At 39.0% G+C, this 16,577-nt stretch overlaps 1 protein-coding gene and 1 pseudogene across 1 annotated transcript; one reads left to right on the top strand and one right to left on the bottom strand.

Annotated features, from left to right (window-relative positions):
- Window positions 1-480: 480 nt before the first annotated feature.
- Window positions 481-5,576, top strand: LOC114143536 (NACHT, LRR and PYD domains-containing protein 12-like; annotated as a pseudogene).
- On the bottom strand, window positions 5,575-16,577 carry LOC114143560 (ceramide synthase 5-like). The gene is made up of 10 exons (XM_028015720.1): window positions 15,945-16,577; window positions 13,753-13,855; window positions 13,432-13,562; window positions 11,795-11,852; window positions 10,840-10,890; window positions 10,594-10,686; window positions 7,742-7,870; window positions 7,525-7,631; window positions 7,285-7,441; window positions 5,575-6,113 (listed from the first exon to the last, which is right to left on the bottom strand). Exons 1-10 carry the CDS (start codon window positions 16,121-16,123, stop codon window positions 5,973-5,975), a joined length of 1,149 nt encoding a protein of 382 aa, XP_027871521.1. The 5' UTR covers window positions 16,124-16,577; the 3' UTR covers window positions 5,575-5,972.

The following is a 16,577-nucleotide window of genomic DNA, read 5'->3' as shown; positions in this document are numbered from 1 at the left end:
TAAAAGCAGCTTTTAAATTTAGGTTCTGGCTTGCTGGTTCGTCTGTTGTAGTCAGCCCATTTTTCTCCCATTCTTCTTCTTTGAATCAGCACTAACAGACAGACATGGGCCACCATGGTGTCATCGGGACAATGGAGGAGTGTTTCCTCCATGGTCTACTAAGATACGTATTAAAAGGAAGATTTTGTTATTTAATAAAGAAAACACTAAAAAGAGATCAGAACATCGTCACCAGTCGTAGTTGACAGACTACTACCAAAATGGCCTAAAATTGTACCGTGATGTATTTAGTTCTAAATCAAAGAGAAGAATGACAACAAACATGTTTTATAGCAGAAAAAGGAAATGTCAAACAGATGATTTTGGAACTCCTACCAAGAACATCCAATGAACTTGGTTACATTACCTTCTCATTGTTGCAGAAGGTAATGTATAAACAGCGCCTCTTTGTGGATTAATACAGCTATGAATACAATTCCTGTAATTTCATCCAAGTGTACCCTTTAGGTTTCTTAATGCCACACACAGAGAAGGGCCAGCGAGGTGTACTTGAAGACTGTCAGTGGTCCGTCCCCGCCCCTTTCTGTTTTGCTGCAGCGTGGCGTAGTTCACTCTACCCACCAGTGACTGAAAGAAGGAGTCTTATATTGCCTCTAAGACAGCGTGCCGGGTAAATTTGCCCTCCGACATTTCCTGGTTTCCCGTTTTATGATGACGGGCTGCTTTGAATCTGAAACTGTGGCTTGCGCTAGAATAATTTCCCCCACAACAGTTTTTTTATCCAGCTTTTCCCCAACAACTCTCCCTCGAAGTTGGGAGAGTTGTGAACGTGTTCACAACTCTCGTGAACACGTTCATGGACAGTTTTTGGAGGTATAGGAAAACCAAATAATCACGCATGAACTTTTATTTTTGCATGTAAGCAAAAAGGATGTTAGCTGCGTTTATTGTGTCCTAGCCGTTATTTCTGGATGTCTATCAGAATGGATAAAGTTGATATTCTGACTCGCATCCTGCAGACAGAAAACACATCAACTATTCTCGGTGGTCAGTCTCCTGCCAGCGTCATTAACAGCCGGAAGTACGTACCTGTCCCCGCTTTCGCTCAGGATGATAACCTGGGTTTCCTAGATGACGCCATCCGGACTGCTCTCTGTGGTGAGAACAGAACTGTTGTAGTGGTTGGTCCAGAAGGTTCTGGTAAAACCACCGCTTTGCACAAGCTTGTTGTCGATTGGGCTAATGGAGAATGCCTTCAAAACTGTTCTCATGTTTTCAACTTCCAGTTTAGCAAAATAGCCTCTTCTACAGATGAACTTTGTTTGGAAACTTTAATCCAACAAGGCTACCATCAAATGGCCCCAGACTTCACACGTCTGGTTACAGAGGAGCCGGATGGTGTGTTGTTTGTATTTGATGGTCTGGGTGAGTTTAAGCACAGCCTGGACCCCTCAGTACACACCCTAACCTCTGACCCTTACCATCTGGTCTCTGTGTCCTGCTTATTGGCCAGTCTGCTTCACGGATCCCTGCTGAAAGGAGCCGCCTTTCTTGTTGCAACCAGGCCCACAGATGCCATGAAGTTCATCGGTGGGATTCGAATGGCTGTGTTGGGGTTTCAGAAACCGCAAAGAGAGGTTTACTTTAACAACTTCTTCCCTGACTCCACTTCAGCTAGTGAAGCGTTTCTGCACATGGAAAGAACTCTGGGCTTTTATGATTTCTGTGTTTCTCCCAGGTTTTGTTGGACAGTCTGCTCTATTTACAAGCGGCTTATTGATTCAGGTACTAAACTTTCTGAGACTCTGTCTCAGCTGTTTGTGGATATCTTGGTCCACCTGATTCAGACTCTCTCACTGAACAAAGAACGCAGTAGAGGGTTAATGTTGACTCTTGGCAGAATGGCATCTCACTGCCTCCACGACCAACATTCAAGTTGTTCCAAACACGCCATTGATTCCTTTGGTTTTGAACAGAGTCTTACCTCTGTGGATAGTTTCTTGAGAGTTCACGGTGAAGGAGAGCTCTCCTTCCACTCCAAACTGATGCAGGAGTTTGTCTTGGCTGTGGCTTTCTTTTTGGACCCGTCGACACACGAAGACGCGGAGAAGATGCTGGATAATCACAAAGGTTGTTCAAAGTTTCTAGATTTCTTTATGTCAGGGCTCTCTGAGCCGGCCCAGTACAGATTGCTGGAAGACTTACTGGGAATGTTCAGCTCTGATCAGATTAAAGGTTTTAAAAGCTGGTTTAAAAGCAGATCAGAGAAAACACTGAAGAAATACGACAAATCTAAACACTACAGATGTTTCCATTTGCCGCATCAAGCCTAGAACGAGAGTTTGGTAAAGGAAATCCTCAACCCTCCTGCACACCTGTGCATCTTTCATGAAAACCTGAGCCTCCAGGACTGTGCAGCTCTGAATTACGTAATCACATGTCTGGGTGAAAGGGAAGAGTTGAGCGTGTCCAGAACAACAATATTAAGAGAGATGATGGAGGTCTTGGCTCCATCTGTGAGTCTGTCACACACTGTGACGTAAGTGGGAAAGTGCTCTTAAAAAAATGATAAACATTTATCATTCAATGTATTCAGCATCATACATATGAAATGCAATGCTGTCTTCTCCAGCTTGTCAAGCTGCTCCATTCATGAAGACTCCATCCCTCTTCTGGCTTCAGCTGTCAGCACGGGCGTCACCAGAGAGCTGGAGCTTTCTCATTCCAACCTCGGAGATAAAAAGTTGCAAATTCTCTGTGCGGGATTAAGAGAGGCCAAGCTGCATGGACTAAAGTAAGGCAAAACCCTTTTGAAATGCTTTTTGGTTTTTTTGCTGATAATGCAATTCTGTGATAAAATATTCCCATCATATATTTTTTTTCACATTAACATAAATTGCCAAACAATAATCAATTGTCAAACAATTTGATTATTTACTTGTTTAACAATCAATTAGACAATCAATTGTTTGACTTAAACGCCATGTCAAGTTGCCAAAACACACTATGATGGTCTTTAAATTTTACAACATTCTGAGAATTTAAGAAAACTGTTTGACTGACTGAAGGGGACGATCTTTTTCACTTGGGTGATGCAGCAGGACGATGTTCCTGCTTTTTGCTCTGAATTACGTAAAAAGTACAAAGGGAAGACTTTTCACTGGCCTAGTCAAAATTTAAGCAGAAATTTGATTAAAATGCTTTGACATGACTAAACATGCAGTTCATGAAACCCTCCTGTGTGACTGGACAATTGTTTTAATTAAAAAAACTAAATTAAAAAAAGCCAGGTTGCTTTCGATATCTTTTTTCTCCTTACTAACTGATATCATTATTTTAAAAACTGTTTGTTTTTACCCAGCTTTCTATTGATATTGAAATTTGTTTGATCCAAAACATTCAATTGAGACTAAACAGTAAAAGAGAAAAAAGAAAAGAAAAATGTGTAAGTGGGCAAATAGGCTTTCATAACACTGTAGATAATGTTCAAAAGAAAAGGCAGATCATAACTGGAGTTGTTGTTGTGTTTGATATTTGAAGTCTTAATGTCTGTGGTCTGACTGCGGCCTGCTGTGGCGACCTGGCCTCTCTGCTGATCTCAGGAGACTCCCAACTCCAAATTTTACAAATGATGTTTAATCCGATCGGCGATCAGGGCTTCACAAAGCTGTGTGAAGCAATGCAAAGTCCAAACTGCAGACTACAGGAGCTCCAGTAAGTTCTGAAATAGTATGGATTCATATTTCAACATGTCCATTCTTTGTGAAATGATCAACTTTTCTTGTTAACAGGATTCAAAGCTGTAATTTGACTGCAGCATCCATGGAGGCTTTTGCATCGGCTTTGTGTTCCAGTCAATCACAGTTGACAAAAATCGACTTCAAGGGGAACATGACTGGTGACAGTGGAGTTGAAGCTTTATGCAAAGCCCTCCGACAGCCACTTTGTAAACTGCGGAGCCTCGGGTAAGAATCTGCTTTAAGGTCATAAAATCACGATAGGCTCAGTTTAATTTCGGTAACCTGGAGTAATTTGATTTTCTTAAAGCTATATGTTTTTATCTGTTTTGTAGATTGTTTGACAATGGTTTGACAGGTGCATGCTGCTCCAGTTTGAAGGAGGTCTTCATGTCTGAACACTGCTCTCTGTCAGAGCTTGACTTGTCATTGAATAATTTGGGACAGGAGGGGGCGCTGCTGCTTTGCCATGGCCTCAAATCACCCAGTTGCCCCATTGAAATGCTGAAGTAAGCTCATCTGCTAATTATATATTTTAACTCAGTCTTTAGTTTTTTCTTTTGTTTAGGTACAGATATATTCTTCCTGGTACCTTAGCTGTTTTCTTTGTTATACAAGAAACTGGTGTTTGAGAAGTTGCTGTAAAACATTTCCACATGTAAACTTTGAAGAAAATAATTATCAATTTAACTGTTTTGCCAGTTAGCAAAAGTAAGTAATTTTGACAAGCTTACCCAACCTAAAACAGAAAACTTTTGTCTCATTTCATGTCAAACCGTGAGGAACATGAAATATGTATTTTTTTAAAGGATAAGATTTGTAAATATTCACTAAACAGCCCTATATTGTCCTGACTGTTTCTGCAGCTTGACACGATGCGAGTTAACCACAGCAGTCTTCGAGGAACTGGGCTCAGTTCTTAAAAATGGGATATGTCAAATCAAATCTCTACTTTTAGCCATCAACAAAGTGGGAGACCATGGCGTTAAATATCTCTGGGATGCTCTTGCTCATCCAAACTGCTTGTTGGAGGAACTGAGGTGACCTAATCAGGAGAAAACAAAATGCTCTTGTTTTTTTTATTCTTTTCAAAACCCACTGGCAGTGCACTACTCTGAATCTACTTGCTTTCCCTGCAACATAGCGTGGAAATGACCGAATTGACAGATGCCTGTGTTGAAGACCTGTGTGCTGCTCTCAGAGCCAGTCATACCCTGAAACTCCTGGAGCTGAGAAACAACTCTCTCACTGATGCTGCTGTCCCTGCGATTGTCCAAGTCATGAAGGAAAAACCAAACATGAAGGAGTTAAAGTACGTTGGGCACACCTGAATCATGAACTTTAGGCAAACTCAATATTTTTAAAGTGTTTGCATGTTATCAAAACCTAACTTCATTTATTCTCTCCTCTTTCAGCCTGAAGTATAATGACTTCAGTGAAGATGCCCTTGAAATGTTGGATACATGTCATAACATTAGATACTGAGGAGATCATTTCAAGTTCCACCCAAAACCCTGATTTGACGCTCAGACACAAATACCATCCATTTACAACACTGAGAAAGTATTCGCCCCCTTACAGAGTGTTTTTGTCCTGTAGACCCAAGACTATGTGGTTACGTAAGCAGGACCAGCACCATATATATTGAAGTATATTCTAAAAGTAAAAAACGTGTACCGGTACTTAGGGGATGTGTTGGTTTTGTTTTATGCAAACTACTTCAGCATATGATCCATTTGAGTGTCGCCTTTTAAATGAAAAACATTTAATAATGGGGGCTGTAAGTGTTAAAATGAGGCTAATGAAACTACCATTCATTAAAGGAAAGATCCAACACTACAATCACTGCATTTATTGCACTTTTATCAAGAAAACTTTGGGGTGTTTGTCGAGTTAAATCAAAAAGCACAGAAGCATATGTCTCTATAATACAACTTTGGAAGCAGTGATTTGTTTCACAGCAGTCATTGTCAATAAGAAAATCTATTTACAAGCATAAAGCATTGTAAGCAGCTCCCAAGTTGCTGCATTTCTCATATCTTTCTTGTGTATTTGGGAGAAAAACAGTAGGCGTAAACATTTCAAGTGTCCAAGGCTGTGCACTAACCTTGGAGTTTAACATCTTAGCACTCTTTGTAGGAAAAATAATTCAAAGTTCATTTTAATAAGGTGTAGAGTGAGTCTCACCTGTATAACTGAAATAAAATATGATTGGAATAAAGAATTGGCCCCCTCTCAGTGGTCATGAGTGTCTCCATTAAGGACACCGGTGTGGCTGCTGTCCCTCAGTTTGGAGGTTTGACAGTTTTTACTGCCATTGGAGGAAATGTCCTCATCTGTGCTGCTCTCTATGTCACTGCGATCGTCTTTCGACACCTGGAGATAACAGAAACAAGACCCATTGTTTAAACAAGCATTGTTTAAATCCATGCTACAATTTTGCTAAAGTCTTCATGCCCTCACATTTTTCACATTCAAGCAACAAATTTATGCGCTTGATGTCAAATAATGGACATAATTTTTTTCTGAAAAATGGTGTGGGGTGTACACTTAACCAGCGGCCTTTAACTCTCATACCCATATATATAATTCTGTATCGTCTAATTAAATGGACTCCAACTTTATGCAATTTCATATCAGTGTAAATTCATCTGAAAATAGAGGAGGTATTACAAAAATTGTCAAAAACTTGTCAACCTAAACTGATAAGAAGAGCAGCAAAGAAGCCCAGGAAGGAAAAAGGCAAAAGATGAAAACCTTGTTTCAAGAAAGGCACAAGCAGTCTTACTTGTATTTAGTCACAATTCATGTAGGAGGCCAAGCAAACATGGATAGTAAGGCGCTCTGGTCACATGAGACCAAACTTGATTTTTTTTTTTGTCTTATGTAAAGTACTATGTGTGACAACCCTCTGAATTACAACATAATGTAAATAATATAATGTATTTTCTCACCACATAGTGGTATGCGATGTAACAATGCTATCTTCAGTTATAAAAAATGCTGTATATATGAAACATAACTTTAAAGAAATTTTGCTTCACAGTTTGATGTCTTGAAAATGGGCCTCTGTTTCTTTAAGAAGCTTCTGCTCTGACACGCCACTTTCAGCTCATCATCGCAACAATTAAAAAGATTTCTCAAACATGTATGAAAGAATTAAAGCAGCATTAATTATGTTTTTTATGAGGAACTATTTTAACATGATAGAAAGTTCAAAAGTTAATTTTACACCGCCTTTAACAAGGTGATGGCAGCATTGTGCTGTGGGGATACAGATGAAAACTAGAGTGGATGAGAAAAGATGCAACTAAAACAGGACAATCCTGGAAGAACACCTGTTGAAGACATGAAACTGACTGGACAGTGAACTTCTCCCAGTCAACAAACTTAAACATGCAACCAGAAATTGAGCAAAACCATGAATCATATTTATTTTGCTCACAATTACTACTTTGTGTTAACCTGACACATTAAAATGCACCAAAAAAAAAGCATAAATGTTTTTTGAATTTACTGCAACTGCTGCGTGAGGATGTAGACAAACCTTTCCCTTGAAGATAGCTTTGACAGCAATGCGAGCGATGAGGTAGAACCAGATGATGTGGAGAGTCTGCAGGACCAGCAGTAACCCGTTTATCAGCCACCAGGCCCGATATGGCCCAATAATCTGCCAGCTCTCAAACAGCACGCTGTAAACAATCCTACAAGCAAAATCAGCCAAATAATGCATTTAATTAAAGAAAAAAAAGCCTTTTTACTTTAAAGTGTCTTGATAAACTCTCACCAGAAAGGAAAAATGATGAGTCGAGTGAGAAAAAAGCTTATGCTGAACACCACAAACAAGCTGTCGCATAGCCTCTGGTACTTGGCATAGTTGGCCAACTTGGCTGCCTTTGAGAAACAAGATGAGCAAGTCGCAGCTCTCAGAAATGATGAATCAAATTCCTCCATTTAGAGTCAACAGCTAAACTCATATTTCAGCTGATTATGCATTCATTTACCTCGAGGAAGACGTCCGAAGCATCGTGCACACACATGACCAAAGTGCCAGCTCTTAGCATGTTGTTGGCATAGGAGATGGTGATGAGGAATATGGTGGCCAGGTGGTGGACAAGCATGATCATGAAATCCTGCCATCGTCACAATGAGACGGGACAAATGAGGACAGAGTGATAAATCAGTAGGTATTTTGATGAAAGGCTGGGTTAAGCTGTATTAATGCTTATAAAACTAAGACTATTACATTCTCATGAAAATAAACCTGTTGGGATATAGAACTTTTTAAATAAATCAAAGTCAAATGAAATTTGTTGTTGTGGTTTGCTGGTATTGATGATCGCCAGTACTAGTCCTACTACTAAACTCTGACAGTTACGAAGAGGGTGTTGGGAAGCTTGTGCAGTTTTCATATTTTAACCGTTGTCTCATAAAGCTATAGATCTGTCTTCAGAGGACATTATTCATAAAACACGTTTGACTTGTTCTCTGATGCTTCAGTCACTTATGGGGGTTGTGCAAGGAGATGCACTCAATAGAAATTATTTACCATCTTGTTTTAACTGTTCAAAAGATTATCCTCCATCAGAAGAAAAAGGTTCTCTCCAACTATGTACTTTTTTTTTTCATTTTTAGGACAGGGAATTATGTTTGTGCTCATCTTATTCTTTTTAGTTATCTACATTTTTCAAGTTTAAAAAAGGATGTTGGAGATTTTCAGAAACCTAAAGAGAGACTGGCAACAGATATTACAACACAGATCGTTTAATGCACAAAATTAAGTCTACAACATATTTAACAATGAATCATCTCATATTCAAGTAACCCCTGCAGCCGCTCATGTCTAAATAAAGTATTCCACAACTGCATATATTATGCCAATAACCAGGGCTTAATGTTGCAGAATGTGGGTCACTAGGTTAGAGTTAGATTCGGTGCCGTATTAACACCACTTTCTTTTATACAAATAAGCAAAGAAACTATTGGTAGATGTATGTAATCAAGTTTTTTAGACCCCATCTACATAAACGTTTTTTTCTGAAATGTTCTTTTTTAAAAAGACTTCCTAGCAAAAGGAAGTCTGCAGCGCAATCTCTAGTAGGACCTTCATGCCATAAAATATCCAGATTGTTACATCTATGCCAGGTGTTTTTGAGGTGATGCAACAGTTACGGATTAACGCCAAAACAAAGGAAGCAGGAAACACAACACTCTGAAGTTGTTGCACTTGACATGCTTTCAATTGGCTTTTCAAATAGTTGTATTTTGGCTATGTACATCTGATATGCATGTGAGAATATGTGCATAAATGAATGAATGACTGGTTGCACTATACAAGCGCAGGCCATTTACCATGTAGTAATTTAACTGACTTGGGTCTTGCTAAAGTTCAACTCGACCAATAACCCTTATCAAGAAGGCACAAGGTTGTTTGAGTGATACAATCAACCTTGTACCTTCATGTGAAGCCAATCTACCCAAGCAAAGGTACATATTTTCTGATATAGTTGAAGATAAAATCTAACTCCTGAGATATTTAAAACTGTAGTATGCAACTTTTATAAAGAATGTTTTTACACATTTGTTTCAACAAATGTGTAAAATGTGTTATGAGGTATATGAGACAGTATGCCTCATAACATACTGTCATAACAGTATGTTATGAGGCATACTGTCTCATATGCCTCATTACACATTTGTTGAAACAAATGTGTAAAATGTGTTATGAGGCATATGAGACAGTATGCCTCATAACATACTGTCATAACAGTATGTTATGAGGCAGCTTAACTGTGAAAAGATCAATCTCTGCCTCTTCCCTCCGCGTTCTAAAGAAATGTGCCGCTCCCGATCCAAAACAAACAAACAAAAAAAACAAGAACAAGGAAGAAGTTCTCAATGCTGTCAATCAACCTTGTATACTCGCTCCTTAATTTGTTAATGGCAGAGGATCAACTTACCATTACAGGAAAACCTTTCTATCCACCATCATGTTAACTAATCTGAGCATTCACAACAAGCTTTGCTAACAGCAGAACTTCAGGGACAAAGGGTTGGACTGGAGGAATGAGCAGCACCACAAGAGCTTGTGATTAACAGTGCTAAGACCCACCTCCTGGCTCTGATTGGTTGTTTCTAGTTAGCTCTAGGAGCACGGGCAGAATGCAGAGGAGTTTGATTTTTTTTTTTTTCATAGATTATCTGTCTTGTGCCATACTGTCACGACATCACAGTTTCAACAGAAATGTAAAAAAATATATATAAGTTACATCCTGCAAAATTAAGGAACAATAGAAGTGATGTTTTTATAGCAATATAATGAAGGTCAACAAAAGGAGGAGTCACTACAACATCTTTCAGAAAAAAGTAAACTATAAACGCCAGGGTTCTCAAGAATTTAAAACGAGACATAGAAAAACAAATCAAAATACCTAAAGTGGCTAACTAACTTTTTTAATATCTGTAGGTAGTAACTTTTGTTTAGTAAGAGTCAAAAGAGGCACATTTTCTTGGAATTTGTGTGCAAGAAGGACACAGTTTTATCTGTAAATGCTGATTAAAGCCAGATAAATTCATTGCCTGACAAAATATTTCATAAGTGATGATTTGAATATATATGAATAAATCTAATTTACCATTATATTTTGCACATTGCAACATCTTTTTTTTTTTACTACAACAATCAAGATCAATGATTTTATGCTGGTAGCATTTGATACTTTGACACATATACAAACAGTATAAAAGTAAAAAGCATAGTATGCAAAACAAATTAAAACATGGCTTCTAGGAACAAACACCTTTAGTTACAATATAAGTGATGAGAGGAGCACAATAGTGTTGGTTGTTGACTCACCTTGCGTTTAACGTCTGTGAACTGGGACACCATCAGAGACCAATAGAAAGCCAGCTCAGCAACATAGTAATTGTATTGTCCAGGACTTAGAGGCTTTGAGGGAGAAAGAAACAAACACACCTTTCATAAGTACACACCCATACTAACGTACAAGCAACATGGAGGTAGACCAATTAGAGTAACACTGTGCAAAAAGTGTGCAAAATGTGACGCTTATGCAATTAGCAGTAAAATAACACTGCTGACCTGAAAAGGGTAGTTGTGCCAGCACTGTCTGGTATCCCACATCCATGGTGACTAGCAAAGACAGCAAATAGGAGCAAGGTTAAATGACAAGGAAAAAAAAACAAATCGGGATTATAAAAATCTCCTCAGAAAATTTAATTAGGACAAAGCATAGCCAAATGTTTTTTTCCCCAACCAAAAATAAACACAAAGTATAGCATATTCCCAGATTCTTCCTACAGTAAATATTTTCACTTTTGTGATGGTACGTCCTCGTAGCATGTTGCATGTAAGCTAAAACGTTTAATTTTGTCCTTGACTAGTGTACCTTTTACCCACATGTTTACTGTGCTTACTACAAGATTTGTGGTAAAGACTGTCTGTACTTCTCCATGATGTGTGGAATGCACGACTAAAAGTCATTACACACTCCGATAGAACTAAAAAATTGTATCTCTCCACCTGGGCTTTTTTCTGAGTGCTGGTTTGGTGGCATCCAACAACTACTTTCTTATTGGTCACACAGCTGTGGTTAATGCAGAAATGTCCTTTAATTAATATTTAATCAGTTCTGCTCTTAGGCTTCTGGCCCATGAAGTATGAAGGGCCAGAACCAACTTTGTTTTTGGCCCTTAAAGTATAGCAGATTTCTCGGTTCTTGTGTAATATCTACAGAGCTCAATAATTGTTCTGCTCACAGATTCTTCCACCTGAATTGTGGAAATCTGGAGCTTCTTCAGACTTATGATGGGTGAGTTAGCCGTGTCTTATAATGTTCTCCTTGCCGAGATTTTGGTACAATTAAAGTTATTTAATTTTGGGTTCTCCATACAAGTATATATTTATAAACACTTTGTGTTGGAGTCTCATGTATAGTCCAAATAAAATACACTGACATTTGTGTTTGTGACATGACAAAATGTGAAAAGGCTCAAACTGTATGAATACTTAGCTACTTTGGCACAGCTCAACTTACCACCCACAAATGGCCAATGGCGTAGATAAAAATCACAAGGTAAAAGGTGAATCTCCACCTGCAGTGACAAACATGGGAGAAAATGCTGTAAGAAAATATAAAATATGTCAAACATCCTACCTTTAGCAGGCAATTACTAGACATTTCAAAAATGGTAATGAAGGTCCTGATGGATTATCATTACACTGTGACAAGATTTTCCAGCACATTGCTACTAAAATATCTATAATTCTGCCAACTGTTTCAAAGAATTTGAAATATTTGAGTTTGAACCCATCATGTCAGCCTCAGAGAAAAAAAAACTCAAATAAAAGTGAAAAAATAACATTATGAAAAGTCTTGATTCTTCTACCAGGGGCTCCAGGTGCCAGCACTATTATTTATGGTGATCTTTAATGAAATTTGAGAAGACAATATTAATAGACAGTCTGTTTCATATTGTTGGAAATGTGGACTTCCCTTATTTCTACTAAGGGAACTAAGACTAACACTCCAAACAGGTCTGGCGTGAAACAAAACAAAAACACTTCCTGCCCACTCTAAGCATGTCATTGGTTCTGAGCTGTTGTGGGATCATTTCTCTCTCAAAAGCCCCAGGCGCCTCTTCATGAAAGGATAGGGTGATGGAGTCTCTGTTAGAGCAGGGCAATCTGAATCAAAATAATGGTGGCATCTGCCAGAAAACTGAAAATAAGTAATTATTACTGCGTCTTTCAGCTGGGCAGTGATTCAAAAAATTTTACTTGTGTCAAATAAACACAGAAATGTTAAAGAGCAGAAGAGGGGAACCAGAATCTCTGCAAGAATAATGCAAGGAAGATTAGTCAAGGAGCCCAATGTATACTACAACCTTGTGAAATGTTTTAGCAGAAGACAAAGTGCTGCCTGTTAAGTAGCAGGGGGTTGTACAAAGCAACAACCCTCTGCTACTTCTCATCATAAAATGTATTCAATTTAAAAAGTGGATTTTCTTCTCCTTTTTTGACAAAGTTCAGCATTTATTTGTCATATGAACTGTCATATGCATATTTGTCATATGCACTGTACAAGTTTTCTTATACAAGAAGAAAACTTGTATTAGTTTTCTTCTTGTATAAGTTTTGTACTTGTACAACTTGTTTCTTGTACAACTTGTTTCTTATACAAGAAACAAGTTTTCTTGTACAACAAAAAGCTTACTTTGCTGCTACTTTTATAACATGCCGGTCTGATAAGCAGAACTGGGCCGACAATTAATTGTTTATTTCCATCTTGTTGCAGTTTGTGTTTCAGAAGAGAGAAAGAGGGGGGGGGGGGGGGGGGGTTTGGCCTTGTGGCATTTGCTAGGTCATGTGACGGTGAGAGTGATGCAGTGTTTAACTGAAGCAGACAAGCAACGTCACTGGTGTGGTCAATTTTGGCTGTGTCAAAAATGTAGAGACATTTTATAGTAGCACATTTCAAAAAATTTTAACACTGCATAAAAGTGCAATTAATCTTCCCAGTCATCTCAGAAAGAGAAATTGCCATTTTTCTTAAGAGATTTGTTATACAAAGAGTAAAATATTGTGTGTGATGATTCTATATAAACTAATGGTTTCTGAGACAATGCTTTATATTTCTGAGCTGTCGACTCTGCGGTCCTTCTTGAGACTTACATGCTCTCACAGAACTTCTTCTGCGTGCTGGGCCTGTCCTGGTTCCGGCGGATACGAAACCATCTCTGTATTTTCCGCTCCTCCCAGTCCAGCTGCTTGGAGAGTCCTTCCAGTTGTCTTGTGTCTGGACACTAAGGAGGACAGTATTAGTGGGACTCTACTTCCAAAGTCCTGTATCTGCTTGTAAAACCACAATGGTATTTCATACAACAATATGTGTTTACTGAGCATATCATTAGGCCTGTGGTGGTGTGTACTGCTGCAATAACACTGTGCTGCAGAGTTTACAGAGGCTACAGAACAAACACAACCCTTATGTACCGTGTTGGACTGATAGAGCCTCTCCAGGACAGCGTTGGGCTGAACTCGCCGGGGCGCTCCCGCCTGAATCTGAAGTATGTGGGCACAGGGTCTGGCCACCAGCCTGTGTACACACAGACAGAGGGGCAAAAACCAGAGGGTGGGGACACACACACACACGTTTGGTATTAAAGAGACATTCAACCAGAGAGAGACATTTGATGCCATGGTAATTTACATTACAGTTTGCCCATAATGATACGTTAGAAAGGAATGACTGCATTTGTCAACGACAGAGAGCAGAGTAAGAGCTATAAAAAGGGAGACACAGGGATGTGCTAAAAAGCCTGGAGAATGTAGCACCTAGTAGTCTGAGCAGAATGTGTCGGTCTGTCATGTGAGAATGGGAAACTAGCTTGGGAGGGACAAGTCCGGCCAAAATGCTAACGCGTGTCACAGGATCATCTGGTTGAGCTGGCCATTGCTCTGGATGAAACTCGGAGACATTATGACATGTCAGCATGGCAACGACCTGCTATTCCGGAATAGCAGGCTACTTTCAAAAGAGGTGTTTGAACGAGGCTTTTATAGCTGTACTACATCATTTTTAATTGACCATCAAATGCTGGATTTGTCAAGGAATTATAGCTAATTGCTATTTGTGCCAAATGGTATTCTGCCTCCAGTTTTGTTGTTTTAAATTTGTTCATCCAGCCAGAGCTAGCCTGAGGCGTCTATGAATCATGCAGCTGATTTGCAACATTCCTGGATGTTCCAATAAAACTTAAATTTACACAGAACAGGTTTACAAATATGGCTCTGGGAAGGAACTAAACCGGCTACCAACTGCTTTCTATATTGCTTACTAAAAAAAAAACAAAAAAAACCCCGGATCCTGTGATGGATCACAGAGCTTTTCATCCAGACCTGCTTCATTACAAGCTCTCTGTATTGTGCACAATATATGAATAAACCTGACTGAGTGATTTCACCTGAACAGTGCTTGGAAATAGTATTTTTTCCACGACAGCTAACCATGAAAAAAATGGATCTTGTGGAAAAATCAAGCCTTGCCATATCTTTGAAGTATGTGTTTAGCTTTTGATGCACATGCGGTTTGAATAGTGTTTTGAAATCAAGGCTTAGGTATTCAGTGTTCTACCATATCAGGACAGAACGTGTTACATGTTACTTTTTGCTCCAAATTTAGCATCAGACAGAGCGTTTATATTAGGCTACATACATTTAAGTAATGTTAAAATTTGATAGTTGCTGTAATATTTACACAGCATCTGTAAAAATGTACAGCACATATGAAAGGTATTAACCCTGTGACGCTCCAGCTGCAGATTTTTTTGAGGTATTCATAAGAAATCCATGGCAACATTGGGGGTCAAATTTTGTACACTACAGAGTTACGTTTATGTACAAAGATGATGTAAACTAACGCAGCACAATTTTCCATGGCACTGAAATCCAGTATTAGTATTCAATAGTGTTGATACACAATCAAAATTCCACTCAGATCAATCCAGTTGCCAAAATTAGATTCAAATTCAAAATCCATACCATACAAGCCAGTTTACTGTAATTACAATACAGTACGAAGTGAGGCTGTTGACAAAAAGTCTATAATTTTCAAGCTAATCACTTCTCAACAAGTAATGGCCGTTTTGTTGGAGCTACTTCTAATCAAAAATATTAACATTTCCTGAATCAACAAAGTTCTTAACAATTGTAATGTCTTATCTGGATGTGGGTCCCAAAATAAACTGTGTTTAAAACTTCTTACAACCTTTGCTCGTCTGTTTTCGGCAGAGCAAGATCTCAGAAACATCTGAGCCCAATGAAATCTTTTTGTTTCATCATCTCGCAGGAATGCTAATGTCGAAAAGGATGTTTACTAATTCCTCAGTTCAACGGAGTTTTTCCTCAAAACCAAATTGAGTAACTTATCTGAAACGGAGAAGACATGCCCGCGAAGAGCTTTTTCACTGTTCAGAAAGTATGACTCATGTGTTCAAACTCCTGAAAGCAGCAACTTTTTGCGGCTTCAGTTTCCATTTTGTTTTATTTTAGTCCGCATGAATCACAGTTTCTAAGCAAGCACTACCGTATCCGCGGGGTTGTAGCACAGTAGCGGAGGAAGAAAAGGTGTAACTAAAAATAAAAAAAAACTAAACTAAAGCTGTAAAACTAACAGAGGAGCTCACCTCTCAAAAAACAGCCGTAACACTAAAACCCCGACAGCCAGAGGAAAGGCATGGCAGAGCATATGCTGTAGTCTGGGGTACTCCAGTCCAGCTGGCGGGCGCTCCAGGTCTGCCCACGACACATTTTCGGGAAGCCAGAATCTCTCACTCCAAATCCAGGCTGAGATAAAAGAAGTCATCGAGGAGCGGAAAACGGTAAAGCCGAAAGTAAACCAAGTTGTCGGTGAAGTTTTGTATCCTGAGCGCAGCGCTAAGCTTAAGCATCACTCCTTTAGCTAAACTCTTAATGAGGAAACTGAACGCTGAACTCTTCTCTACTAGCCTGACGGGCTACACCCACCACTGTTTACTGTGGAGGTGATCCCGGGCTGAACCCAGGCTGAGCGGAGCGGCGGCCAAACCAGCGTTAATTACAGCCCCAGGCCACTTATCTCAGGCTAAATGGTCTGCTATAGCCAATTAACATTAGCAGCGTCGTTTTGAGCTGTTTAGCGGTAAGCAGCCACACTATGTAACATTTATAACAACACGCATTAATTATTAAAAAGTATTTTTCAGCTTGTTACTGAAGTTGTGTGTGAAGTTAAGGTAGCACAACCATACTCATTTCTTTTTGTTTGTTAATTCATTTAT

Source organism: Xiphophorus couchianus, chromosome 1 (assembly GCF_001444195.1).
Source record: "Xiphophorus couchianus chromosome 1, X_couchianus-1.0, whole genome shotgun sequence".
NCBI classification, from domain to species: Eukaryota; Metazoa; Chordata; class Actinopteri; order Cyprinodontiformes; family Poeciliidae; genus Xiphophorus; species Xiphophorus couchianus.
This window is presented reverse-complemented; position numbering and strand designations above follow the sequence as displayed.

What these genes read in the sequence shown, in the direction of transcription:
- LOC114143560 (XM_028015720.1), bottom strand. Translation starts at nt 16,123, where the DNA reads ATGACTTCTTTTATCTCAGCCTGGATTTGGAGTGAGAGATTCTGGCTT. An exon ending in GGCACAACTACCCTTTTCAG is followed by an intron (nt 10,687 to 10,839) that starts GTCAGCAGTGTT and finishes TCTCCCTCAAAG; the next exon opens with CCTCTAAGTCCTGGACAATA. An exon ending in AAGCTATCTTCAAGGGAAAG is followed by an intron (nt 6,114 to 7,284) that starts GTTTGTCTACAT and finishes TGTTATCTCCAG; the next exon opens with GTGTCGAAAGACGATCGCAG.